General features: G+C 38.1%; 1 protein-coding gene across 1 annotated transcript; it reads right to left on the bottom strand.

Annotated features, from left to right (window-relative positions):
- Window positions 1–286: 286 nt before the first annotated feature.
- On the bottom strand, window positions 287–25,842 carry DYNLT5 (dynein light chain Tctex-type family member 5). Its single transcript, XM_054572633.1, has 4 exons — window positions 25,739–25,842; window positions 9,626–9,717; window positions 1,339–1,463; window positions 287–490 (listed from the first exon to the last, which is right to left on the bottom strand). Exons 1-4 carry the CDS (start codon window positions 25,840–25,842, stop codon window positions 287–289), a joined length of 525 nt encoding a protein of 174 aa, XP_054428608.1.
- Between the last annotated feature and the right edge of the window lie 119 nt (window positions 25,843–25,961).

Genomic DNA, 25,961 nt, shown 5'->3' with positions numbered 1-25,961 from the left:
GAGTAATTAAAATAATTAGTACCAAAAGTAATATTTAATAAGAATCTATTTCTATGGAAAAATCCAACAAAACAAAAACTTAGTTCCTTCTTGAGGTAAACAAAATTCTTTCTTGTGCCACCCTCCCCTCCCCAAACCTTTAGAAAAGTATAAAAAATCCAAAATATTCCAGTTGTTTGAAGTATAAACATTTCTTTCTAAAACTTTTAGTCAGTAAAACTTTTGCATGCTTAGGTACAGCCTATTTCTTGATTTAAAAAAGTAATACTAGGTTTCTTATTTTCAGTCATTCAAAGTAAACTGCATAGACATTTGCAAGAGCAAAGAGTGAAGAATTTTTAAAAACATAAGATGAAAAGTTATCACTTTTAGGATTCCACAGGCATCTACTTCCAATAAATATGCTCTGGCCATTCAGTTGTCCAATGTGAACAATCACAATCAGCTTGTAACGTGGAATCATCAAGTCCTTGACCTGTGCTTTAATAACCTAGAATTTAAAAGGGAAGAAAAAGGTTCTCACTTCCTGTAGCTACATTGAAACTGAAGAATATTGATCTTTGTCATAAATATAGTGGATTTGATTTAAGAAAATGGTATAATCCACTGTAGATATTTTCAGTAATTGTGGTAGAGCCAAAACTGTGATTCGCTTTAAGTACTGTCCTCATGAAATAGGACATTTAGGAACAAAATAATAGCACCAGCAATAAATCTACATTTTCTAAGGCACATGATAAAAACTGTAATCCAGAAAACAAAATTTAATAGATTGATTACATTTTTTTAAAAATCTTGTTAAGATGGTTTCCCTTCAAAAGAAATGTTGGCATTAGAGTTACACCATCTTGTTCAGATCTAATTAAGAGACCATACATCTGGAGTCTCTTGTAATATGACTAATCATAAATGTTTATTAAAGACTTCGTTGTAAAAAAACAAGCAGAGAAAACCTGATGGGATACCAGCACTTTAGTTGATAAAAATTGAAATGCATTTAAATGTCTGTGTGTGATGGCCACTGAAGCTGCCTTGGGGGAGAGAAATGATCATTAAAATATTTTACCTTTCACAATAATTTTTTTAAAAATAAATGGGCAGTTTTATACATTTTTAATATAAAATACATGCAAAAGATGTACATAATGATTGTTTTAGACAAAGGCTTTTACACACACATAGACTATGACCCAATAAATATTTTAATAAAATAAAATATAAATAAGCATTTTTTTTACAGCTACTGCAAATTAATTGCCTTTTTCAAAAAGTAGGGGGTTGTGCTTTTCAGCAAATATTCTAGTTATAGTTAACACTTTAAGCAAAATCACACATTACCTCAGAAATTGTTTTAGTCATCTGTCTACAGAGCTCTGGTTCATATTGTTCTTCTTGTAGATAGTTAGTTAACACATCTTCCAGAACATGATTGACAATAGCCACAGGAAAATGTTTGGTAGGCCCTGAAAATACAGACAGAATTTCTTTCTAAGAAGTCATTTCATATTATACCCTCCCACCTCATTGGCTAATCAAGAGTACTGAAACACGGAGAGACAGTTCATCTTCTGTGCGGCCTCCATTCAAGGAAAAGAGTAGTGGTAATTAGGTCTCCAGTCAGGTTCTCTGGAAGAAGATAGGACAATGAATTGATCCATTTACCAGGCTACCTAAAGAGCATGTTCAGCCCTCAAGGGTTGACGTTGACAAGTATCCTCCTTCCCAGTTTCCACTGTTAATGACTTACATCCAAGCCTCAAAACATTTCTCCCCCTTCAGTCTTACCTACCACATTGCAGCTGGATGGATCACTCCAAACCCCAGCTCTTACTGTGATATTTCCCTTAGCAAGGTCTAACACTCAGCTCTCATCCAACCTATAGCCTCTTCGCCAACCATCACGACTCTCTCCGTGGATGCTGCTCTGTCTCATGGACTTCGTCTGTTTTTTAAAGGATGCTTGTACATTTGTTTTTGCTCTTCTTTTTAAATGGAACACCCTTTCCCATCTCGTTCATCTGAGAAATAGCCACCAATGTTTAAAGCCCAGCTCAAAAGTCTTCTCCAGGTAGCCTTCCTTGTCTGTTTAGATAAAAATCTAAACCCTTCTCTTCTCTGTACTCCCAATGCACTAGGACCCCACTGCTATCCTGGCTTCTAATCTGCCTAACAGCTAAGGCATACATGCCTATCTTCCCAATGAAATGATAAGCTACGACAGATTTTATCCTCTTCAGAGTCTAATGCAATGTTAAAGACACAAGAAATGTTTAATGTGTTATTTCTCAAAAAAACCAGAATTAAACATTTATAGATAATAGTCATGGTACAGATCATGGCTACTTTTATGGAGCATTTTCTACATGTCAGGCACCATAAAAATTTCATATTTATTACCTTATATAATCTTCCAATAAATCTCTGGCGTGAATCTGTTCTCTCTATTTCACAGGTGGGAAAACAGAGATTTAAATGCATTGTGTAACCTGCCCAGAATCACACAGTGGCAGAACTGTGATGTACTCCCAGATTATCTGACTCGAGAGCTCATATTCTTAACCACATTTAGTCCACACTCAGAATAGAAGCTCCAGAATGACTTTCTTTATCCTGCACTCCAGGAATCTCGCCTGTACCTCCTGGGAAAATTAACCTCATTATCTTTCTGTCCCTGTACAACACATGTGCACAGGGTCTGAAGTACAAAGACTCAATCATTATTTGCTGAATTGATATGGATAAAGGAGTGAGATCAAGAATTATATTCAATTCTATTTTAATAGTCATCAGAAACTTTTAAGTGTTTATTTTTAACTACTATTATCAGTCAGAGTCTAAGGGAACACAGGGCACACTCAAGACAATTCCAGGAGGATTTAATAATAAAGAGTCTCCTTAGAGAGGTCTGAGCAGGATGTAGGAAATCACAAAGGAAACAGCCTCTTGGTTACTTGAAGTGAGGATGCTACCCTTATCCTACCCCAGGCTTGAGGGGTCTGAGAAAGGAACGCCTACTAGATCCTAGAAGAGGCATGTGAAGCTGGCTCCCTTGAGAGCAGTTTGTGTCCTTCTATTAATGGATGCAAAAAGCCTGAGATGAACCCACAGGCAGGGTGGGGAATAAACACCCAGGTCACACTTGTTCCGCACTGTGACTTTCTACTGAAGTTTCCCATTGGCTGAACTGAACCAGAGGGTTATAGCCCATACTTACAGTTAAGTTAGGTCAGCCTCCTGAGGTTCAATAAATAGTATTTTTATTTTGATGATTATATAGAAATTGTTCAATTAAACTTACATTAATATAAAGAATGAATCTGGGCATGTAAAACAGAGACACTTGATATAATGAGTGTGATAATCAACCCCAATATTTAGTTAGCAGGAATTTCTGTTCTACAGCACAGAGATGAGCAGTTGTATACTTGTGAAAGGTTGGACCCAATTAACTCCTGCTTCATGGGGTCAAAGGTAGAGCATCAGTCCCTATAGACCTTGATGTCACTTTCTGTAGATTTTTTAGATTTCTACTCAGATATTCTAGTGAAATGAGGCTAACTTTGGGGAGTACTTTCCCCTTTCTATTTAAGAAATTTTAAAGTGATATTATAGCTTGGACAAAATTACCTCTCTCTTTTTCACTTCTTCCTGACAAGCACTCATATCCCATATACATCACTTGACCTACATCGCTCGCATGAAACTTAATTTAGTCATGTGTTTTGGAAACCATGTGCATTGTTCCCTTTGGAAAGTAATAAATTCCTTCAGTGCAGTTGTTTGTCTGCTCAGTATACCTCCCTGTCATCTGGGAACAGCATCTGCCTTTCCAGGAACTGGTCCTCTTTCAACACTAACCACATGGTTCTTTAAGACCTACCATCGCCTCCTTTGAGCCCAAGTCCAGGTCATGGTTAATTGGCCCAGAGGTGGCACTTGCCCCAAGCCAGGCCAATTAGTCTTTTCTTGGAATTTTTATTTCAAACTGGAACTAGGGGTGGGGGGAAATGTCAGGCTCTTTGTATGGCGAAGTTATGACGTGACATTTAACAATGCTGGAGGCCATGTTTCTCAGGGTGGGAAGGGATCAGACCGTGGTGAGAGGAGGTGCTCATACACAGCTTAGTGCTGGAAAGATAGAATCCTGGTGGCACTTGCGTTCCTGTTTCCAGTAGCTCCCGTTTTTCAGCTATACCAATGTGCTTTTTGTACTTTGCTTAGTTTTTAAAAATCTCATTAACCAGGTTCTATTCTGAAAATATTCTTAAGTGTAGGAATGAACTTTTCTCACTTCTTTGTGACTTGCCCCTATACAGCCAGAATCATCATTGTCTTGCTCAGGCAGGGATGCTGAGAGGCAAAGAGAAAAAAAAGAGTCAGGTTTGGCTTTTGACTTCCAAAATAAGCTCCTGAAGCTACTTTCAGAGTCAACTGATGTGAATGGCAAAGATTTTTTTCTTTTCTTTTTTTCTGAATTTTTTTTCTTTGTGAGGAAAAAACTTTTTAGAAATCAAAAATCAAGGAACTAAAGAAGGTCAGATGAAAAAGAAGAGAAAGAAAGAAAGAAAGAAAGAAAGAAAGAAACAAAGAAAGAAAGAAAGAAAGAAAGGAAGAGAAAGAGAGAGAGAGAGAAAGAAAGAAAAGAAAGAAAGGAAGAAAAGAAAGAGAGAAAGAAAAACTAGTCTGTAAAAATAGGTTTAAGAGAGAATAGATAAAAATTTGGTTATTTAATATATCTGTGCCTCAGCTTCCTCAGTTGAGATAATAAGAATTACCACATTGTTTTTTGTTAGGATTAAATGAGGTGAACTATTTGAAATGCTTTGAACAGTGCCTGCCACATTCACAGAAACCGCTCATTAGATATACAAGGTCTGTCTGGAAAAAGCCCAGCCATTGTTAATATAAACAGTTTGCATGACATTGATGTAAACTGGCAGTTAAGCAGAGTGGGCTGGAATGTGTGTGCATGAACAATGATGACTTCACTGTACTACTAGTCAGTGGAGGCAGTAGATGCTGGTGAGTGAGCATGTGTACTGTGTGGCTGTTGCATTCAAAATGACTGAGCAAGAAGAGCAACAAATCTGCATCACATTTTGCATTAACCTTAAACATTCCTCCACTGAAACTATTTGGATGATTCAGAAGGCCACAGCTATGGGCAAACGGTGATTGGCAGCTTCATCATGACAACATGCCAACTCATTCATATGGTCTTATGCAGAGTTTTTTGGTGAAACATCAAATCACCCAGGTGACTCAGCCCCACTACAGCCAATATTTCGCACCCTGTGACTTCTGGCTTTTCCCAAAACTAAAATTACTTTTGAAAGGGAAGAGATTTCAGACCATCAATGAGATTCAGGAAAATATGACAGGGCAGCTGATGGCAATTGGGAGAACTGTGTGAGATCCCAGGGTGCCTGCTTTGAAGGGGACTGAGACATCATTGTCCCATGTACAATGTTTCTTGTATCTTGTATCTTCTTCAACGAATGTCTCTATTTTTCATAGTACATGGCTGGATACTTGCTGGATAGACTTCAGTATATGTTGTTGCCACCTCATTCTGAGCGAGGACATGGGGAGTGCTTGTGCTGAGAAAGCAGCAAGATCAGGTCGGCGAAGGTGTAAGCAGGGAGAAAGGGAGGCCTCCGGGGGGTGGGGCCAAGTCAGTGCTGAGGGACTCACAGGCTCTGTCCAAGACGGCATCTGATGACAGGACCTGATCATCTCATGAAAGCGGAACTCAAATGATGGCTCTCTCTCTCTCTTCATCTTAAAATTCTGCTTTCCATTGTGTTGGTTTCATTTTCAGGCAGGCACCTTGTCTCAATGTGGCAGTGCATATCTGCACCAATAAGTCTTGTCTGACTTGTTGCTCACAGTCAGTGTTTTTAAAGAATCAAGTACCTCTTTAGTCATTGTTCCAAAACAAGTCTTGTGGAGAACTGATTTCATAATTAATAGAAAATTATATTGGATGTCATGAAAGGCTTTTCTTCTTAGTGATTCAAGGTAAAGCCTTAGAATCAATCATTTAGAGAGGCAATAACATAATGAATGGAGGAGCAATTTAAATACGTTACTTCATTTAATTCTTGCAGTATCCCCATGATGTGGTGACTATCCCTGTTTACAGATGAAGAAACTGAGATTCAAGGATGCTAAATACCTTGCTCGAACATCATTTATTTAGATTTGGCAAAACTAGTATCCAAATTCAAATACACTGGATCCTATAGCCTGTATTTATTTCCTATATACATGTTTCAATAATTAGTGAGCAAATGTAAATTGTCTTTTTTTGTGATGTCATTTTTTAAAATTTATTTCTTTTTTGTTCAAATACATTTGTCTCCACCTTCCCCCCACCACTTTCCCCTGCCCCCTTCCCCCATCTCCCTCCCTCAGTCCTTCCCCAGTTTGGCTTTGTCCATGAGTCCTTGATATACATTCCTTGACTTGTCTTTATTATGAGAAATATACCTTCATTTCTTCCATTCTCTTTTTATCTTTCATTAATTTACATCCATGTTTCATTTCATTCTTGGTGGCTGCAATTACTCAGATAAAGGGAGGACAGGTATGCTAAACATTCAAGAGATGTTTAGATGATACAAATATTATTGGATAGAATGCAAAAAATTAAACACCATAATGCTGGTGATTGATGATTGCTCCTCCTACCCCACACTATTCCAGTTGGTGTTGCATTTTGTCTATATGAGAAAATCTTTACCAAAGGCCCAGAGAATAACTTTCAGATACAAAATAAACACATAAATAAGTAGAAGTTGAAATATGTTTTTGATTTTTAAGACAGATAGTTGAATCCTTAAAAAATGGATTGTCAAGCATAAAAACTTTAATCATAAGAGAATGATTCACATGACGTTTTGTAAAAATATGAAAAAGACTATATATACACATATATATTTATATATATATACACACTAAGGTATTTGGAAAATTACTTTTCTAACTTATTTCAACATCCAGTACTCCTAAAACTGGTAAGACAATTTGGTTTGTTTATCTGAGGAAATAAGTTATGAAACTATATCATATGAAGAAGAAACACATGGCTTCCTATTTCAACTCCTTTATCTTATTGAAATCTGATTCAAGCCTTTTCAGCATGCAGAGCCCAAAATCACAGGCACCAAATGGCTAAGATCTTTTCCTTATAATAGGGTGAAAACCTAACCGAAACTTGCTTGCTTAACTAAAAAGTCTGAGAGTACTTTGGATTTAGAACTCAAATGATGACATTAGGATTTAGTTTTCTCTCAGTCTCAGGCTTCATGTGAGGGCAAGATAGCAAAGGCTGTCATAACTCTTCCATTCTTTCAGGTTTCAGGGCCTGATCTGCATCTTCAACAGCTCAAACAATGCTGTCTGAATTGAATATCAAGGCTTTGATTGGCTTGAGCAATCAAAGGGCTCTATGCCATCCCAGAATCAGTCATTGTTACATCTCTGAGACTAGTGTCAGCTTCAGCAGAATGTTATGGACCCAATGCAGTAATGACGGCTTCCCCCCACCCCAAAACTGGGTATGGTTACCAGAAGTATAGAAGTATATTGGATGGCAAGAATATTAGTTGTCTACCACAGCACTATGAAAATACCAGTAGACTGACTAATTATGGAGCCTTGTAATCCATGTAGTCTTGGGGATTACTGTAGAAAACTGGCTACAAGGCCTAATGGGATGTGCTGACGGTGTATAATTTTCTTGAGGTTACCTGCCCCAGGGGGAACCACTCTAGTCCATAGAGTCTTCCTTTGGTCACTGGTAAGCCTCTGTGGAACTTCTATATAGCAGTAATTATATATCGATTCAGATAATAGTGGGCAGGTACACGTTTAGAGAAAACAAGTAGGTCTATGAGGAAACATGAATGGGAAAAGATATTCCCTGTGAACTCCTCTGGGAGTACAGGGCCAGGTGCAAAGATCTTTGTTTTGAAAGATCTAAAACCTCAATGTGAAGGGATAAACACTTCTGTCTGTCAACAGGGGACTAGAAATCATTTGCCTTTGTGTAGCAGGCTTTTTTTCCCCCACCCATCAACAACTTTGGTTGGTTTTGTTGGATAAAACTTTAATGCATATCTCTTTTATTTCATATTTTATATATATATATATATATATATACTTTATTTCAAGCATATAAAAAATAGCTCCATAAGATAACCCCCCAAATACTCAATGAGCTTCTTAATTCAGTAACATAGTACACATTGGTGCCTCCTAGGGAATTGTTTGGTGTTTAGGAAACACTAATAAAGAAAAGTAGGCAATGGGAGTCCGTCCCACTTTCCGGAGGAAAAAAAGCAGCATCAGGTGTCAAGCGTCTAAAGACCCACACCCAGAGCCAACAGCTGGCCAGGCCCAGGTGTGCCCCCTTTGGGTAAATAGGGGGCCCTCTGACCCCCTTGCTGGGCCATCAGACCGCTTTTAGAGTTCGGAACTCTTCCAACAGAGTCAGGGAAGGAGGAATGCCTGACCCTAGAAGAATGCACCACACTCCACAGGGTGTTGCAACACAGGTCCTGGGCTGAACTCAGCTTTGGCTAAGGAACAAAGAGAGTTTACGTGATATGGTTCTCAGTCCCCAAGCACGCGCTCCTTTGCTGCTGGCCACAAACCTTCCCCAGATCAGCAGGCACTGAGCCCCAACTGCAGGCCCAGCTCTGTCCCTGACAAGCTGGCACTCAGTTCCCTCATCTGTAAAAGTGAAGGGTGGGTGATATGAGTTCTTCCTGAGAGGAACTGTTGAAGGATAAGGCATGATAGATGGAAAAGAAAATCACTCATGCAGATGTAGGTGTTGTTACCCCCCCAGGCCATGACTTTCAATGTCTTGCACCCCGGCTTTCCAAGCCATAGCTCGGGCATTAAGCCCACACTGACCCCGCCCTACCGTGGTCATGAGGGCGCCGACAGCTGCACTTCCCTCTTTGATGACCTCAAAGCATTTTCACGGCTGCCTCCTGGAGGGCAGGTCAGCGGTTCTTCATGAGCACAAGCAGACTAGGAGATGGGGTGAAGGGATCAAGTCTTGACCTGTCTCCACGCATGTGACCCCTTCAAGCCTCCATATTTTTTAAGATGCCCTCCCATTTTTCTCCATTGCCTTAGTCCAGCCTCTTCATGGGGGAAGCTGATCAGGACTCATGTAGCATTAGTCTACTGTGAATCGCTGGGAGTTGAGGGGCCTCCTAGCCTCAGCCCCTGAGGGTGAGGGGGTATGCCAAGATTCCTCCTTGAGAAGAGTTTGTCCCCATGGCTTGCCAAGGTGCCCTCTGTTCAGCTTTCTTCATGGAGATGTACTGCTCCCCAGGGAGAAAGCCCAGCCCCCAGCCCATGAAGAACTGCAGCCTTGGTACTGCAGAGCTCCAGGTGCAGAGAACTCTCTGTAAGCCATAAAGTTTGGGGTGATGACACATAAAAAACAGAAGACATTAAAGCAGCATCAAATTACTCAATTAATTAAGATCCATTATATTGTACTAGCATTGAAGATAATGCCAGGTTATCAGACATTAGTTTAAGTAAATATCATTCATCAAAATAGAAGTTGATGATAGAAGCAAATGATAAAATAACACACCAAGCTGATAGGTGTTTTCCATCTGAACTGTAAGGCGAGAGGCAACGTCACGCTGGCTCGGTTCGTCCATGTAAGACACAGTACTCAGACAGCTAAAAGCAAGGAAGAAAGCAAATTTCAATAGTTATTATAACAATAATAATAAAACAGTGTTGCTTTCAGCAAAAATGTTACCAAGGTAAAATTTTCTCTAAAAAATATCAAGCAAGTCTCATGTAAATATCCCTGTGATATATTTAAAGTCTAAAACATTTGAGAGATGAAAACATTAACGTGTAAGAAGATCTCAATACAGTGCTTGAAGCCCAGTGCAGTGCCCGGGGCATCTGATTGTTAAGAAAGTGTCCATGGTTGGCCTGTGGGTGGGGCAACAGAACACATGTTTCTAAAGCCATTGCCAATCGCCTCTCTAGCACAGACGCGAAGGCTCTCCTCACAGTGGACAGAGCTCACAAAAGGGACAGGGGAATATACGAGAAAGCTTAAAATGTTGGGAAACCACTCTGTATATACAAAGGGGGTTATAAAGAATGCTCTATTCTATGCCTTGCAAATCCCTTTAGTAGGAAAAAGAAAAACGAGACACTCATCTACATGGTGAGAGAAACCACAATTCACCCAAACTATCGTAAATCAATAAGCATCAATCACCCTTTTCAAGGTTAAGAAAGGGTTTAGGCTTGGTTACCAAGGCAATATAAGCTTATCCAGGTGCTGAACAGGAGATCCAATTCAAGGGGAGCCCCTAATGCCCCTCAGGCACTACTTAATTCAACTTAATTCAGAGGAAATCCAACTGTCGCTAATGGCAGTCTCAGAGTGCTCCACCCCAGTTCCCTCCACCTGTGAAAATGGAGGTTAAGCCAGATGTCATTTCAAAGGAGAAGATATAATAGTGTGTGTATGTGTTTTCAGAGTGACCACTTTTATAAGCAGACTGTGTTTTTGCTTTAATTAAATGAGAAAGAGATATTTGTACTTAATCTTCTGGGATTTTATTTTCTTCTACGAGGAGTTTAAAATACTTAGTTCTCAACTGTTTGGAATTAGTGAGCTTCTTGCAAAGGTATACTTTAAGAAAATTCATGGATAATATATATTTTAAAAATCCTTTGATACAATACAATTTGCACAATAAATTAAGGTTTACACACTCAGCCCAAGAAGGTGATGGCTGCTTTTTCACGATGGCTGTCTGGATTAGTGATTTAGTCTTTATTCTTGTAACACCTGCTGTCCTCAATTTTTTGCTGCCCTTTGAAGTAGCAACCAGCCTGTTTGGGTACATTAGCTGCAGGTGTTGTGGGCAGTACCAAAGACGATAGCTTCTGCTTAGAGCGACCAACGTTGTATAAGCCCCTTGATTTTAAGATAAGCCAGCCTGTCCCGATATTATAAATGCTACTTTAAACTTTGCAAAACATTTCCTATGATGATCTTATCTTACCTTCACAATACTCTTTGAAGTAAGTAAAAGATCATTATTCTACCCATTTCAGAGATACAGGGAACGACAAAAAAGGCTTTCATACATATAGGAGAGGCAGGCATTTCAAATATCCTATTCTATTTACCTCTCAGTGGCCAAGTCTCACATACGATGGTATCTGCCAGAATGACAGTAGGAGTAATGACTACCTGAAAAAATTCGTTACTGCAAGTAACACTTTCACAAACATAAGCAGGTATTAATAAAAGCCCTATTTCTTTTCTGCTGAATGCCATACTGAGAACACATAGAAAAAGAAGTGGGGTTGGTCCAAAACTCAAACCAGAAGGAATTAGAGGTCAAAGATAGAAAAGCAAATAAAGATTTTTACAAACAGTCCTCATGATTGCTTTGCTGTTGCCATGTTACTTAAAATTGATATTCAGCCCAGCTTATAATATTTTCAGTATGAAATTGGTGTCATAGGGCAGCTTAAAAACCCCACTGACTGAGGATTATGTGCAAAGAGAAACTTTTGCAGTGACTTTTTTGATTTACTGAAGATAATTTCATTCATTCAGCGTCTTTGTATTTCCATGGTAATCATGTGTAGGGTCACTGTAAAAAGTTCAGAACATATTGAAAAGTAGAAAGAATGAAGTAAAATTACACAAAGAACTATTAACCCCAGTGGTTATGTAACCAGTGTTAACATTAAAAAAATCTTTTCTGACATGACATTACATACGGGATCACGTTATAGATGCTGAGGTGTTGGGGTTTTTTCCACTTAGAAATATATCATGAATAATTTTCTGTGTCAATAAATAGTAATCTACACCAATACTTTAAATACCAAGACAGTATTTAGTATATGAACATATCTCATTTTATTTAACCATTTATTCTTCAGGCCATTTAGGTTGTTCCCATTACACTCCACTATTACAAAGAGCATTGTAATGATCGTTGCGGCAGAGGCTGCCATTTGCTTTCAAACTTGTTCTTTCTTTCTTTCCCTCCCTCCCTCCCTCCCTCCCTTTCTTCTTTCTCTCTCTCTCTCTCTGTAACAGAACCCTAAAGTTGCGGAAAGGTTTCTGACTAAACTAAAGACAAAATCTTAGACTTTTGTGGTGCTATTGGGGCCATGTGGCTTGTGAGCCAATGAGATGTAAGTGGAAGTTCTGGGTGAAAATTCTGAAAGAGTTTTCTTAAAAGAACTAATTTGATCAAGAGGAGTCCTCTGTGATGACTGGAATATGGATGTGATGGGAAGAGTTCAGCAGCTATCCTGGGTCTTGAGGTGATATTATGGATTACAGTTTAGAAAAATAGGTGTCTAGGTCCCTGAACTGCTTCCCTACATATTTTTTTATGTAGGAGAAAAATATATTTCTATTTTAAGTCGCGGTTTTTGTTTTTTTAAGAACTATTATTATAAGAAGCATTATCTATAACTGATTCAAATGCTAACTGATACAGAGTTTGTTCCTTGGAAGTGGGATGCTGCAAGTAGTAAAACACAAAGCTTGGAGTCAGTCAGTGGAGGAGACAGGGCTTCAGGGGGCGAGGCTTTGGGTGTTGTGCTGGAAGCCTGGTGTCCTTTGTCATGTAGAAACTATCAGTATCTGTACCTTGGATGGTTGATCATGTATAAACCAAGACTGTAAGTTCATGGACAATTATAAGAAAATTGTACTTTTTAAATCCCCCTCTTTATGGTATTTTTTTGGAAATGAAACCTGAGAGTTCCAGCACTAGAATGAGTTGAAAGAAGGGAGAAGAGTTAAGAGAAGAATAAGGTGAACAGAAAAAACAAGATATTTTTTCCTTGAAAAAAGACAGAATATTAAAAATGCTTTCAGTCTGGGCAATTAACATTAAACCAGAATATGAACTCAGTACATTTTTAGAAATAAAAGAGATACTATAGTTGAAAATTGAGAATTACTAATATCAATTCAGAATACTGACTTAGAAGGACATACATATTTTCTACTGATAAACAGCTTTACTGAAGCCATTGGAAATGTGAGACGCTCAGAGAGAAAATGTATTTTAATCACCCATTCTGCACACACACAGCACAATACATTTATTGAGTATATGTCACCACACTGCAAGTAGATGAATTTCAGTTATCTATGACCAGCCATTCCCTAGTTTATAATACTAACTCTTCTAGAATCATGATCTCATTGCAAAGGGAATTCTGTAATTGATTTTATTTTTTCAATGTGAAAAATGTCCTTGCTGTCTATTTGTTTGTCATTGGCTTCTTGGCATTAACGAAGAAGAAATTCAATTGGCAAAATGTATATAAGAGAGCTGTAAAGTTTTAGAAAGAAACGTAGATTAAAAGTAAATGCAAGAGACCCTAGCTGGGTAGCTAAGTTGGTTAGAGCATGTCGTGATACACCAAGGTTGCGGGTTCGATCTCCGGTCAGGGCATATATAAGAAGCAACCAATGAATGCATAAATAAGTGGAACAACAAATTCTCTCTCTCTCTCTCTCTCTTTCTCTCTCAAGTCAATTTAAAAATGTAAATGCAGGAAAATGGAAACCTTGTGTAAACTGGTCAAAACACTGAACAAATCAACTGACTTTATTTCAGAGAGAAGAGTAACAATTGGTAACCCAATGCAAATTTCAGTTACTACTTGTAATCACATGTACTGTTGTTGAGACAGACTTGAAATTAACCTGGTTGTAGAAATAACTGCATAAATTGGTCCACAAAAACAAAAGTAACCTTTGTATACTGTCCTTGATTGACTGGAAATGTCCCATTCTAAGTAGTCCAACAGTCGTACACAGAAAAAGGGAATAAACTAAAAAATTAAATAGCTAAGGAGTTAGAATATATTTATTCTTCCGTGAAATTCAGTTTTCCTGAAAACGTCTTACAAATTTGCTTGCTGATCATTCCACACAAAATAAATGTAAGGTCATGTCTTGTTTTGACTGTTAGAGATAGGAACAATTATTTCATTAAATCTCATCAGCCACAAATATCATACAATTATCATTGAAAATTCATTCCCAGACATTTTCACTGCCATTATTATTTAGATATCTTGAAACTTCAGTAAGAGATAATATTTAAATGCACAGGCAGCCTTAGCGCTATTAATCCAGCAGATTAAGAAGGTCAAAATCTCATCTCTTTCTTTTGTTTGTTACAAAAGAAATACCTGGAACTACGTATTTTGAATGGTATTTTTTAAGCCTGGTTTGCCTCTTAAATTCGTTATTGAAGTCAGGTGCTGCCCCCCAGTGGAGATACTTCAGAGCGCAGGGAGAAAAAGAAGGTTCCAGGGTATAAATTTGCATTTTTTTGTTTTTGTTTTTTCTTTATTTTTTCAAAAAATATTTCTTTCCCAGAATGTGGCAGGCATAGTAGGAAGTACTGGTAATAAAAAAATTAGAGTTCTTGTGTTTGAGCAACAAGATGTAGAAAACAAGATAAAGCATGCATCACAATGCACTTACTTGGGAACTTTCCACTTCAAAGTTTCTATGGAAAATTTTATGTATGTTATGGTTAAAAGCAAAAGCATACCTACTCTTCTCCTATCTGTAGAAGTTATAAGTTACTGGTAAGGTAATTTAGTTTTATGGCCATTTAATTTATAGTAAATTTGCTGTATTTTTATGTAGTTTTAAGGTATTTTATTCACATTATTGGTCCCATCTAACTAGTGAGAGAAAAGTTAAAGTGTAAACAAAAATCAAAATATATTTTCAAAAATGAAAGAAGAGAGAAAAATGACATGGCATGTGTTCTTGTGAAATACATTTTTTAAGAGGAGGAATGTTTCTAAAGGACAAAGAATGAACCATGTGACCTGTGAAACATCTAGCTCTAATGTGACTGAAGATAATCTAGGCAAGGCAATTGACAAAACAGAACCATTTTGAATAAGTAGGATAGAAAATCAGAGTGTCTGCAGTCCATTGAGCTAATGTTCACCCAAGAAAATGTAAGGTTAAGGTCAAGGGCAGCTGTTGAAACTTCTTTAGCAACTCCTGGATTAATGCATAATTTCAACCTTGTATCGCCCCTGGCTATCGTCAGAGAGGCGAGGCTGAGAGTGTGGGGGCCAGAGTTAGCTCTGCGGTGGTGAGGCGATCACCCAAGAGAAGTGGGATCTTTCTCTACAGGTTTTCAACACAAATGAAAGTGTTCTTTTATTTTTTTTAATAGATGCACCACATAATGTTTCAGCAAAGAGGTAAAAGTAGACCTTGTTTTAAAAATGTGAATAAGCACTTTTCTGTTTGCTGTAAATGCATCTTACATCTACAAAATAAAAGCCCTTGGCCACTCTGAATTTATTATAACACCCATATTGAACCTGTGAAACTAACCTGTTTGTGAGCAAAAGAACCTGCTTGCTCAGAAATTATGAAAATGCAACAATTATCCATTCAACTGTCAAAATATACTTATTGAGTCACTGCTCTGTGCCAGGCACTATTGTGGGTCCTTGGGATACAATAGTGAAAAAAAAAGAAAAACAAAGACCTCGACCCTCATGGAACTTGGTGTGAAGAAACAGACAATGATAATAAAGTACTAAATAAGTAAATTATGTATTATGTTAGGAGGTGATAAATGCTACAGAGGAAGGAAGAGCTTAGTTAAAGGGACTTGGAAGTGGATGGGGCAAGGGCGCTGTTAAGGTCGAGACAGGCCTCCACGAGCAAAGAATTGAAGGAGGTGAGGAAATGAGCCCTGTGGGTGTCTGAGAGAGAAGAGTCTTTCAAGGAGGGAGAGGAGCACTTGCACAGGCATTGAGATAGGAGGCTGCTTGGTGTTTTTGAAGGAGCGCACAATGGCCAGAGTAGCTGGAGGGGAGGGAGCAAACAGGTGGCTGCAGAGGAGGAGGTTACAGAGGTGTCAGGTAGCTAGATCATGTAGAACTTGTGGGCCTTCATAAAATCTTGGCTTTTAATCTGATAAAGCAGGACCCTATAGAGAGTTCTGAGCAGAGAAATAGCACGATTCGCTTTATATTTTTACAATGATCACTTCAACTATTGTATTGAGAATAGACTGTAGGTTGGCATGGGTAAAAGCACGGTGACCAGTGAGGAAGCTTTAAAAGTAATCCAGATTAGGGAGGACAGCAGCTGACGTGTACTAAGTCGTGTCTCGTTAAAATCCCTATGTTCAAGCCTTAACCCCCCGTGTACTGGAAATAGGGCCTTTAAAGAGTGGTTAAGGTTAAAGGAGGTCACAGGTGTGAAGCCCTGAGCAGGCAGAACTGGGTCCTTATAAAAGAGGAAGAGACACCAAGGTTCTCTCTCTGCCACGTGAGGACACATTGAAAAGGTGTCCCTCTGTAAGGCAGGAAGAGGGCCCTCACCAAAACCTGACCCTGCTGGCACCCTGATTTCAGGCTTTCAACCTCCAGAACTGTGAGAAAATAAGTTCCTATTGTTTAAGCCACTCAGTCTATGTATTTTGTTAATAGCAGCTCACGCTGATGAACACACTGACTGAGGCTGAGAAGGCAGCAGTTGAGGGCAGTGGTAAGAAGCTGGGTTCTGGATATATTTTCAAAGTTGACCCAAAAGAATGTCCTGATAAATGGGAAGGAGTGCAGTTAGATAAAGAGTTAAGTTGTGGGCCCTGGTAAGGTAGCTTGGCTGGTTAGAGCATTGTCCCGATAGCCAAGGTTGCAGATTTGATCCCCAGTTATGGCACATACAAAAATTTAAAGAGCTAAGTTGTGAGAAGGGTTGAGTTTGAGATGCCTAGCAGGTATTGAGGTGAAAGTTCAGTAGGTAGCTAGATATAGAAGCCTGAGGTTTGTGAAAGATGGTGGGCTGAAGATACATATTTGGAGGCATAATACCATGCCTGCAACTAAACTGGAGTAGACTCCTAAGGGGATAAGAGGATAAGAGGAGAGGAGGACAAGGCACTGCTCCCTATGGCACTTCTGCATTAACAAACTGTAGAGAAAAGGATGGACTGGAGAAGAAGACTGAGGAGGGGGAACCAGTCAGGTAGAAAGAAAACAGGAGTGTGTGTCTTGAAGCCAAGGAGAGAAAGTGTTCCCGGGAGAAAGCAGCGGTAAACAGTGTCAAACGTTGAGAAGTCGAGTAAGGCGAGGACTGAGGATTGAACACTACTCAGCGATGTGAAAATCATTATGATCTTGACAAGAGCAATATCCTAAGTTCAGGAACAACCTATTTTGTTCACTCCTCTATCTTTAGCATCTCACACAATGCCCTGCCCAGTTCCCATAACCTAGGCAACAAAAATTTGTTCAATGAATAAACAGAATGAATCTATGATGAGTTATTCATACTTTATTTTTAAAGTGAGATTGTTATTCTCATTTTATCAATAATACAGTAAGACTCAAAGAATATTAAATAGTAGCTATTTAATAGCAGTTAAGCAGAGCATCTGAGATTCAAATTCAGGCCCTGTTTGATTCCAAAGTTCTATGTAATAATAATAGTTAATACTGGACTTGCTCTGTACTTAGACATGCCAAGAACCATTCTAGGTGTTTCCATGTATTATTTTAATAAATTCTCACCACTTACTGAAATGACGATTACTTCTATTTATCTCATTTTATAAAGGAAGAAACTGAGGCAAAGAAGGCTTAATAACTTACATAAGATCAGTAGTTTGTTAATACTTAAGCTGGAACTGGATGGTAGCCAGTCTGGGCAGAGCAGGCCTCTGAGCCGGCCCATTCAGCGTCCTATATTTGGCAAGCTGGCTATGCGGCAGCTTGCGTTCACTACTTAGAAATGCAGCGTTAGTGTGCTAAGGCTGCCATAGCAAAGCACAGCAGACTGGGTGGCTCAAACAAGAGAAATGCATTGTCCCACGATTCTGGAGGATAGAAGTCCCAAACCAAGGTGTGAGCTGGATTGGCTCCTTGTGAGGGTCATCATAGAAGGATCTGCTCCAGGCCACTCTCCTTGGTTTGTAGGTGACCATCTTCTCCTCTATCTCTTCATACTCTCTCCCTCTATGCATGTCTGGGTCCAAATTTCCTTTTCGTATAAGGACATCAGCCATACTGAATTAGAACCCACCCTAATGAATTAATTTACACTTAATTATCTCTTTAAAGTTTCTGTTTACAAATAAAGTCACATTCAGAAGTACTGAGAAGTAGGACCCCAATATATCAATCTGGTGGGAAAATTAGGGGAGAGGCACACAATTCAGCCCATAACAAATACAAATACTTTCATGATGCCTCTAAATTCTAGGGTCAGAGAAGCACAGATTATTAGCTCTGTCACTTGGGAGTTGTGATGATCTGGCAAGTCCACCCTAAGCCTCAGTTTCCTCAATGCAGGGGTGTAAAAGGACCCGCACAAACCTGTTTTTCTAAATGCTGTTAGTTTTCTTTACTGAATGGTTATATCAGTTTTTATTCTCACAAGCCTCGCCAACTAGTGGTATTATTCTCCGTTCTTATGTTTTGCCATTCAGATAGGTGGAAAATGATATCTTGTTTTAATATGCATTTTCCTAATTCCAAAGTGAGTTCAAGCATCTCTTATATTGTGCTTTAGAGCATCTCTTCATGTTCTGTTTAGCCACATGGGCTTTGCTTCTATAAATTGCTATTTATCCCATTTGACTATTTTAAAATGGTTTTCGTTTTTATTGTTAATGTGCATGATTTAAAAAACATATCTTTTACCAGCTTATTAACTGTGCCTGTTGTATTCTTTGCTGAACAGAAATGCTAAGTTTTATTGCAATTCTATTTATCAAGGGTTTTTTTATAGTTTACTTTATGGGTTTTTTTTCTCATGTTAGGATCTTATTTAATAAATCTTTTCTTACGTGTAGAACACAAAGACATTCTCCTATTAACTTTATTGCTTTTCTCATTTCAGTCTTCCATCTGGAGTCTACTATACAAATAATGTAAGGCAAAAATCCAGCTTTCTGTTCCTTCATAGAGTGAGCCCATTTCCTCCCAACATAATCTATCAAAAATCCATCATTTCCTCATTGTTTACATGTTACATTTCCATATATTTATGCATCTATTTAAAAAAAATTAAAATCCTCATCTAAGGGTATATTTATTGATTTGAGAGAGAGAGACAGAGAGATAGAGAAGGAACATCGATTTGAGGGAGAAACATTGATCAGTTGCCTCTCATACATGCCCCGACCGAGGGTTGAACCCACAACCTAGGTATGTGCCCTGACTGGGAATTAAACCTGCAACCTTTTGGTGTATGGGACAACACTCCAAACAACTGAACAACCTAGCCAGGGCTCTTATGGTTCTACTTGTGAAATTTCAGTTTGTTTCATTGGTCTATTTTTCTATTCCTGCATTTATTATTATTTTTAGTTACTACAGCTTTGTGAGTAGATCTTAATTTTTGATAGGGAAAATCCTTCTTCTATGCTTACTCTTCAAAATTAACTTAGTTACTTAGAATTCTTTTCTTATTTATAAATTTTAAAATTGTTTGTTGAGTTTCTCAAAAAGTACAAATAAGTCTTGATTGAGATACGTTGACTTTGTAGATTAATTTGAGAAGCATTGATACATTATTGTGTTAAGCACTTTCATCTATGGGTTATCTCCTCAATTCAAATCTTCTTTAATGTGAATGCCTTTACCTGGGATCCCATTCCCAGGGCAGCTTTTATAAAGATGCCAATTAAGGGTTTGGGCAGAGATGTTCCCCATGGCATTGTGTGCTTTGGCAGGGAGTGGAAGCCACTCTTGGTGTTCATCCCTAGGGGAAGGACATGAACACGTGGTGGATGGAGGTTAAGGACTACTAGGCATCAATAAAAAGCAAAGAACTAGATAGCCATAGTTATATGAGTAAATATATAAAATAAAAGTGTAGAATGAGATATATTAGACTGAGAAAACAAATGAAATTTATACTCAACACCATTTATGTCAATAAAAAAAGCTTTATCTTTGATACATATTTGCTCTGCATTCTTTTATGAGATGGTCAATCGGGTGCAACCACTAAAGGAGACAGAGGAGATGCTCTGGTAAACTTTATATTCACAGGCCCTAGAGACCAGGGACGTGCCGTGCTGTGTAGGGCCATATGGAAAAATACCAGGGTGGTCAGGGTGCATGGCAGGAGCATGGGAGAGCCAAGGCAAGAACTTTTATTGGGGTTTCTGAGGGAAGGCCAAACTGGGCAGGGGAAGCAGTTCAGGACTGGCTGGTCTGAATAATTCCTGGGAGGTCTAAGGTATAAGAGAGGTTCCTAGATGCCTGTACTGACTCTGGGATAATTAAGGCAGAGGAATACTGCCTCCTGAGGTATAGGGGGCTGTGGAGGACAGTTAGAACAGGGCTGGCTCTGGTTTGGTTAATGTGCATATCAAAGGAATAAGGCATATTCCCTGCTGGAGACCTTGGCTATCATTAAGAAGTGGTTAAACCCAAGAAGGGAGCAATTTCCTCATATTCAGAAAGGGTCTTTTTTTTTAAGATGTCAAAACATCATAACACATAATAAATAAATGAATATATATACATATATATATATATATCACAGAACTTAAATATGTACGTGTGTATTCTTGTAGTATATATGGTATTCTGTGTTCCAGCATGGATGTCCACTGGGAGATGAGAGCGGGAGTGAGAATGGGGAGGAAGAAGTTCAGTCATGTAGACACAAGGGCTCTTGCCCATATCGATGGTGAAAATGTGTTAGGAAATAACAAATATGTTCAACTCAACTCTGCGCCTGAGATAAATATGATAATAAATGAGATAAGCGGATATAATAAAATTATCTTCTCTACTTAACCCACAGGGTTTTTATGAGAAGCAGAGGGGTATTGTACGTGAAATGGTTTAAAAATCCAGTAAGTACAACATAATATCAGTTATTATTGTGGTTTAATCTCAGAACATGGGCATTTCAGTTTTCTTAAACTTCTCTCTTTGGTGTGGAAGCTGTATCTCATCCAGATCTTTTTGGGGACTTTAGTTTGATTTAAATGGCAATAGAAATGATCACAGTGAGGAAACGGGCCAGGCAATGTCATTTTTAACTGCACATCATAGAATAAATTCATTACACTTAAAATTATTTGTTCACTGCCTTTCCTACAAGATTCTAAATCATGTAAGCAGGGATTATTTCTGTGTCGTTCACCACTTAGCCAGTGCCTGGAATGTACTCAGGGTCAATAAATATTTATTTCAAATAAAGTGATAAATACAATGTTTTCTATTTTTTGCAGGAAAAAAAATTAGCAGGTGATATTTTGTTTACTTAAAGACAAGCTCCTCCAGAGTAGAACCCTACAGTCAGTCACCTTTATATGCCTAACATGGCACAATAGTTCATGTAGAATACAAGCTCAATGAACTTGAATACATGAATAAGTGAAACAATATAATGTATTAGATGCCACCAGTGGGTTCAAGTGAAGCTGCAGGATTCATACTTGAAGTTCATGTAACAGGACATCACTGTAATTTTGGTTGGAGGCAAAATAGAGACTCTTTCATCATTAACTTTAGGACTGACCTACTAATTGAACTACTGGACTCAGAGATAATAAGCCTGGATATCATGTCACATGATCCTGGGAAAGTAACTTAACCTCATGCTTCAATTTCCATTTTAAGAACATGAGAGTAGCACATCTGGTCAAATTCTGTTCAAAGGCTGCCAAAGGCTGCCGTAGGCTGAGCTTCCAACAAGAAAGATGTCATGGTAAGTACCTGCTCTTACCCAGGGATGGGAAACAGAAGGTTCTGGTAAATGAATAGAAGAATTTCGTTAATGCAAGTTACACAAAGATAGCCAATTTTCAAAGAATGAGAATACTTGACTATAAACAAGAGCCCATTTTGCCACTTGCTAATTCTGTGGCTCTGGAGGCTCAGCTTCTCTAAGCATCTATTTCATTTATAAATTGGACATGATAATAGCATCTATCTTACAGAGCAGGGGTTGGCAAACATTTCTGTGAAATTCCATATAGCAATGTTTTTTGGCTTTCTGGGACCTATGGTTTCCATAGCAACTACTCAACTCTATAGTTTTAGTATGAAAGCAGCCAGAGGCAATACATACATGAAAAGGCATGCATATGTTCCAATAAAAATGTATTTATGGATACTGAAATTTGAGTTTTTTATGATTGTCACATAACAAAAAATATTACTCTCCTTTTGATATTTTTTCAACCATGTAATAACCATGGTTAGCTAGGGAACAGTACAAAAACAGGTGGTAGGTTGAACTTGGCTCCTGGGCCATAGTTGCCATCCTCTGTAACAGAGCTTCTGTGAGACTTAAGTGATGTCATAGTAAGGGCTCAATAAAGGTCAGCTATTATCACCCTTAATGCTACTAATTATATAAGTGAGATACAAAGTATGATGACAACCATGTAGGTACATACAGAAAGAAATGGTGACATGTTAACAGTTAAAATATTGAGATAATGAGATCCAGCTTAAAAAGTTTAAAAAAAATAAAACAAAATTATATTAGAATGAAAACATAATTTAAATAAAAACACTCAACCCTAAAAACTGTTAATGATATCAACTATAAATTCTATCTTCCTGTCACAATTCAAAAGTCCCTTTGGATATCTATGTTGCCCAGGGATCCACGTTATGCATTAGTCACTGCTGTAGAATACCGTAGACATAGAAGCCACAGGGTTAAATTTATGCTGATTTTATACCACACCTATGAAGCTGCTAAGTAGATACATTCTACTCTTCTTTGCTCTCCTTATCTATGTACTTACTGCTATAAAGGCAAATAAATCTACAGTCTAATGAGAGAGAAAGACAAAAAACCATCCAAATACAGCACCATGGAAAAGAGGTAAGCAGCAAGAGCAGAAAGAAAGAGTGTCCAACCCAGTCTAGAAGTGCAAGTTGTTGTAGGTGGGTTGTTAGAGAAAGCTTCCTGGAGAGATGGAGATGGAGCTAAATTCTGAAGGAGGAGAGCAGGAAGCCAGAGTGTGAGAAAATATTCCAGATAAGGGTGGCCCATGGGAAAGAAACAGAAGGCAATGGCTGGAGACAAGAGAGAGCACTGAGGGATTATAATGTGGGAGCTGAGTGTGGCTGGAGAGCAGATGCTCGCAGGACAGTGGGGAAGGTGGTGACAGAGAAGTAGACAAGGGCCTGTAGACGCTCTGTGTCAGGGTTTTCAATGGGTGTGCTGCAAGAATTTTTAAAACATTCAATATCTGACTATTTAGTCAGGGGCACTGACCCCTATTCCTTTAGATTGTCAAATAAAGAAAATGACAACAGTCAACACAACAATAGCCATCTGGTATGAATAAATCAAAATTATACCAAATTTTTTGTCAGATTGGCAAAAAATATATTTTTGGGGATGCCAAAGACTTTTAGTAATCAGTTTATGTGTGCCATGAGATGAAAAGGTTTGAAATCGCTGCTATGTGCCATACTCATGGTTTAGGATTGTATCCTAGTCATTAAATTGTCGCTTGATTTGTAAGCCGCAGGTATTTCACAGTAAGATGGTAAAAGTGGTGCCCACCTAGTAGAGTTAATGCTGGGGAGATTAAAAGAGATGGGGTATTAGGTCCGCAATATACTTCAGGATAGACTTTATACTATTGAAGTTGATCTATTCAAAAATTGTTCTGAAATAACTTTCAAATGAAAGGTATATGCTTTTTCATAAAACATTGCAATTTCAAAACAATGCCTGCATTTGATAGCCACTAAACTTTCCGAATTTTTCTACTAGCTGATGACAGGTTCATGGAGGGGAATCGCCCGTGCAGTCTGGCCTAAGACAGTGATGAAGGCAGAGAGAAGCAGGCAGGAGATGGAGCGGGACGAAGCCTCCCGACTGGCCTCTGCATTGCGAGCGTATGTGGAAGTTGTTCACTTGCTACTCAAGAAAAAGGGCAAGTGGATGATTCTTCTGAATGTCTTGTTTGAGAGTTCAAATTTCTACTATGTAATATATCAAAAAAAAGTATCTGTTAGTGAGAAATCTATCCTAATATGTTGATAAAACTATTTTCGTTATTTGTGTTACTTTAGTTTGTGTTCATATATCATCAATAAAGAAAAGAGTGATCTCTCATTCTTCAAATTGGGCCATGTTTTGATTCCACGTGACTTTCTAATTTGCTTTGAAAGGGAAGAAAACAATGAAAATTGTGTAAATAGGGATAGTAGTTTAAACTTTGATTGAGAGAAGTTGTTTTTCATTAATCATGGGAGCATGATGTATGTCAGATTATTATTATAAATATTTTCTTGAAAAAAGTTGAATTTAAGCTAACAATTATTTTAAAATAATTTTTAAAGTAACTCTTATGGCCCTGGCCAGGTGGCTCAGCGGGTTGGAGCATCGTCCTCTGTGAGTGTCATACCGGGCACCAAAAGGTTGTGGTTTCAATCCCTCGTCAGGCCACGTATGGGAGGCAACCAATCAATGTTTCTCTCTCACATCAGTGGTTTTTTTTTTTTTAATCTCTCCCCCTTCATCTCTCTCTAAAAGTAATAAACATATCCTTGTACTGAATATTTTATATTCAGTACTAAAATATTGGAATATTGGAAATAGCAGCCCAAATGGCTAGGGTCAGAAGCAAAAGCAAGAGATTAATTATTCCCCCAGCTTTGCTTCTGACATGCTAGAATTACTACTCTTTTATATTTCTTGTCTGTAAAAGAGAGAAATCGTACTTGCAACTGCAAACATCCAGGGTTGGAAAGTGGAATTTTAAATAAGTGCATCAATACACTCTGAGAGTGGGAAGATTTGGTTTCAGAGTCCCAATGTAAATCTATTCAGTGCTTCCAGTCTCTGTTCCACAGGACACACTTGCTCCTGTTTCCACCCACAGGGATTAATGCACCACACCCTTCAATCCTGTGGAGACCGTTAAGCAGGAAAATCTGTTATCTGTTCTATAAGTTAATTGATCTCAGCACTGAATAATTTGTTTTGTTTTCTTCCCAGTGGCAGTCAAAAAGAAATGTCATGAAAATATTAAAAGTTGATTTATCTCTTTAGGAGACCAAATGCAATATGCAGCAAGAGCTAAAAAAAAAAAATGTACTTATTACCCTTTGTCCAACTAATTCTACTTCTGGGAAGAAAACAAGGAGAGGCATTATGCAGTGGAAAAGAAAAACAATGGAAACAAAGTTAAAATGCCCAATAATTGGGGAATGGTTAGCTAACCCAGAATTATAAACAGAAAACATTATGCAGCTATTTAAAAAGACACAAACAGTGCCTATGAAAATACATTACAAAATTTGTATAAAATAATGCTAAATGCATTGTATATGTATATATTGATTGCAAAAATGCAAAAAAAAACTGTGTCTTTATATAACAGTGAAGATCCGGATTCAGGAGAAGTAGTCAGTCTACATTGCATATGGTATTTCTTTTGAGTAGATGATTTTGGGAGGGTAGTCTTTGAAACAGTTGAAAGTGCTGCTGAGAACAACATATCATTTATGTTTTCTCACTTTCTTCTTCTTTCTTTTTTAAAATATGGCCCCGAAAGATGACCTGAACCTTCTGTTGTCCATTTTCTATCTTTTTATTTCCCAAAGGATATGTTTTATTATTCTCCTGATAAACATTACGAACCTATTTATTCAATAATTAAACTAACTCATTAGATATTTAGTTACTCACTCCTTGGTGCGCCCATGAAGCTCCTTCCTGCTTAGAGAAGAGGAACTTCCCCTTTTCTTCAATGAATGAGCCGTTCTGTCCTTAGTAATGTCTGACATCATCATACCCTATGGAAGAAAATCCCATTAAAGCAGCAGATGAAAGATCCGAAGATATTTTAGTTAGTATGACACAGATTCATTCTAAATAATGTACATGGCTACTTTTTCTATCATTTTTGAAC

This window comes from Pteronotus mesoamericanus, unplaced genomic scaffold (assembly GCF_021234165.1).
Source record: "Pteronotus mesoamericanus isolate MK-2021 breed Mesoamerican mustached bat unplaced genomic scaffold, CSHL_Meso_final contig_105, whole genome shotgun sequence".
Taxonomy (NCBI): domain Eukaryota; kingdom Metazoa; phylum Chordata; class Mammalia; order Chiroptera; family Mormoopidae; genus Pteronotus; species Pteronotus mesoamericanus.
The sequence above is the reverse complement of the archived record's forward strand: the minus strand, read 5'-3'. Positions and strand labels throughout refer to the sequence as shown.